The 3,555-nt window shown below is 43.6% G+C and overlaps 1 protein-coding gene across 1 annotated transcript in view; it reads right to left on the bottom strand.

The window, feature by feature from the left end:
* The window catches only part of LOC102757289 (zinc finger protein interacting with ribonucleoprotein K-like), a 9,127-nt gene extending 8,495 nt beyond the window's left edge, over positions 1-632 (bottom strand). Inside the window, exon 1 of the mRNA XM_015571058.1 lies at positions 527-632. Within this exon, the coding sequence (XP_015426544.1) occupies positions 527-541 (15 nt within the window). The 5' untranslated portion in view covers positions 542-632. The remainder of the gene's footprint in view (positions 1-526) is intronic.
* Between the last annotated feature and the right edge of the window lie 2,923 nt (positions 633-3,555).

The following is a 3,555-nucleotide window of genomic DNA, read 5'->3' as shown; positions in this document are numbered from 1 at the left end:
AGAAAAGGAAAACACAGGAAAAATTCATATATAACTTTGATCTCAAGGGATTTGTTAATGGAATTTATAGTTCTCATGGAATAGGACATATAGAAGCCACAATACTATTTGAAAATTTACTACGGGTATTCTTAGAACAAGATCATCTGCCTGGTCCAGTGGGTGTGCCTCAGTGGTTGAGCACTGACCCATTAATCAAGAGGTCACTGGTCAGGACACATGCCCGGGTTGCCAGATTGATTCAAATGTGGAGCGTGCAAAAAGCAGCCAGTCAATGATTTTCTCATCATTCATGTTACTATCTCTCTCTCTCTCTCTCTCTTCCTTTTTGCAATCAATAAAAATATACTTCAAGAATGAGAGAGGGAAATATAGGAACTGCTGATATTGACTATCAAAAGAAAATAGGAATGAAATAAGGAAAGGGAAACAACCTAGCAAGGCAAAACATCAAAAGTAGAGAAATAAATCCAAAGATATTAGTGGAAAAGCAAATATAGCCTCTGACCCAGGACACATCTTTTACCTGAGAAGCAGCCATCTGGTCCTGGCTACTGATCCTGGTCCTGGGATGTTTTCTCAGGTGACAATATGTTGAGGAGTCACAGAATGTGCTTTCAAAGGTGTCTGCACAGCCTGTTAATCAGCTCACCTCACACCCACAGTGAGAAGAACCTGCAAATGAAGGAAAGGCCACCTCATCCTGCATGTGTCACAGGAGACTCAGGAACAATGAGCTCCTATATGTGAGGTGTTTTATTCTGTCTTCATGTGTCTGTCATTCCAAAGACTTTCACAAATTCCTACAGCAATGAGAGCATATGCTGATTTTCTGAAACACCAAACACAACATAGCACCCCCTACTTCCCCCCCAAAGAGCCTGCACTGAGGCCCATGTGATGCCATCTTTAACCAATTCACTCCTGAGGCCTCTGAAGCTCCCCCAAGAGCTGATTTCGTAGCGCTGGGTAACACATCAGTCCCAGCATGCCTGAGACCTGTGGGTAGTATAATGGTGTCACAGCACAGCTGCTCTGAGTCCATATATTCTGAATTCTACTTGACTATGCCATGTATCAGAGTAGGACACATGCCCAGGAGTGTTTAGTCCTAAATCCTGCTCATAATGCTAATTGTGAGAGCAAGTTCCACCTTGAACCCTGCTCACTGCACCAAACGTTGGCAACTTAGTCTAAGTTCCTCCTTTACCTTCAGCTCAACTACCCCAACTGTGGGGTCCTTGTTTCTCTGCCAGGGACTGGACCTTCTTGAATGTGAAATAGTAGGAGAAGCCATGAGAAGATGTGGGTATATAAGAGAGTCTTTACTGTAGAAGCTAGTGGCCCGAAAGCACTAACAATGAGCCATTAGACAAAACAGCTCTTCACAACAGTCCTATACAGGCAGCCGCACACCTGCTGCCAAACAAATACATCTTTCCCACAAAGTAGCAGAAGCCTCTGTACCCACAGCCTGAAGCAGCAGCAGTATTCTCTATGCCTACAGCTATCATCTGAGCAGCTGCACGCTGCCTGTTTACTCACAGTCTCACATAGTAGCGGCACCTGAGCTCCCTGCATGTACCCAGGCTCTTTAGCACGCAGGCTTCACAAGGTAGTTATTATATCTGAGCTCTCCACAAGCTCACAGCCTCACATCATAGAAGTACCAGCTCGCAGCTTCATCTGAGGTCTCTAACGTTACTAATATACTTTAATACTACTTACACAAAAGAGGCTTCCTGCCAACAGTGACATCAATCCTTTGGGTTATAGAAGGGCACAGTGTAGATTGCAGTGGCCTTGTATCTGTGTACAGTCCTTGCTCACCCTGATTAAGATTCCCATGGTCAGAGTGTCCTTAGCTATCTAACATATTACAGATGAGTCCACCACTCTAATTGCCCCTGACTATATGGTATTACTGGCATGGTTCCCACAGATGATTTGAAGCAAGAAGTTTTACCAGTGCAGGTTTCCCAGGTAGATTTCCTTCATCTTTCCCCAGGAAATTACAGAGAATGTAGATCTTAACACTAAAGTCTTTGGGAAAGGTTAGATATTCAAATATGCTGATCAAGTGAATTCACCATGAACAGATGGTCTCTGTGGGAATTAAATTTCAGGTCAGCCCTAACTGATTTGGCTCAGTGGATAGAGCATCAGCCAGCAGACTGAAGGGTCCCAGGTTTGATTCTGGTCAAGGGCATGTACCTTGGTTGCAGGCACATCCCCAGTAAGGGGTGTGCAGGAGGCAGCTGATCTATGTTTCTCTCACATAGATGTTTCTAACTCTCTATCCCTCTCCCCCACCTTTGAATAAAATATGTGGCCAAAGAAAGCACAGTGAGCCTGGCCAGCGTGCCTCAGTGGTTGAGTGTCGACCTATGAATCAAAAGGTCACGGTTCGACTCGGGGTCAGGGCACAGTACTTTGGTTGCAGGCACATCCCAGGCAGGGGGTGTGCAGGAGGCAGCTGATCGATGTTTCTAACTCTCTATCCCTCTCCCTTCCTCTCTGTAAAAAATCAATAAAACATATTTAAAAAAATTTTTTTTCAGGTCAATCCAGTCCATCCTTCAACATTTTCTGAGAATGGAAACGAGAGACTTGAGGAGAGCAGCTCCTTTGTGGCTCAGTCACTAAAACAACAAATCACATAAAGGGAAGGAAGCAGCTGCTCACAGAACTAGGCTCTGACTGGTAAGATCTTGGACATCCTTACCAATGCCCGCTGAGATCGCCTCATATTACTACGTGCCAATGAATGTTTGAGACATGATAAACAGTAGAAATGATACAGGGGTTAGAATGTGAACGACCAGCAATATATTTAAAACTAAAAACATCACACGCGTAATATCTGTACTTATCAATATGTGATACGTCCTCTATCCAAGGACATTATATTAAATGTATTTTTGGAGCAGGGATATGGAACAGAAGCTTGCTCTGTCCACTCTACACATCAAGGTGGTGTTGCAGTACCTCTGGAATGGTGCAAGAAGAAAAACAAACAAACAAAAGCAACAAAAACAATTAGGGTGGTTATTTGTTAATGTAATGATATCTAGGTTTAAAGATGTAAAAAGGTGGAAATTACCTTATACTAAGAAAAGAATAAGAGATGCTTCTGAGTCCTGGCTGGTTTGGCTCATTGGATAGAGCGTCAGCCTGTGGACTGAAGGGTCCCGGGTTCGGTACAGGTCAAGGACACATGCACAGGTTTCTGGCTGGATCCCCAGTGGGGGGCGTACAGGAGGCAGCCGATTAGTGGTTCTCTTTTATCATAATGTTTCTCTCTCTCTCTCTCTCTCTCTCTCTCCCCGCCTCCCTCTCTGAAATAAATAAAAATATATACAAAAACATTAAAAAAGAGCTGCTTCTGAGATGTCACCAATGCTTATTTCAGCAGTTAACGACTATTTACATGAATGAAATGTCAGAGATATGAAATGCAAATCCATTGGGGAGAAAAAAACATTGATCCTTCTAACATCCCTTATAAAGCATCCTGTGGGGGCAGACTCAGTCATTTCTTGTCCCAAGTCACCT

The sequence above is a fragment of the Myotis davidii genome, unplaced genomic scaffold (assembly GCF_000327345.1).
Source record: "Myotis davidii unplaced genomic scaffold, ASM32734v1 scaffold1168, whole genome shotgun sequence".
Taxonomy (NCBI): Eukaryota; Metazoa; Chordata; class Mammalia; order Chiroptera; family Vespertilionidae; genus Myotis; species Myotis davidii.
The sequence above is the reverse complement of the archived record's forward strand: the minus strand, read 5'-3'. Positions and strand labels throughout refer to the sequence as shown.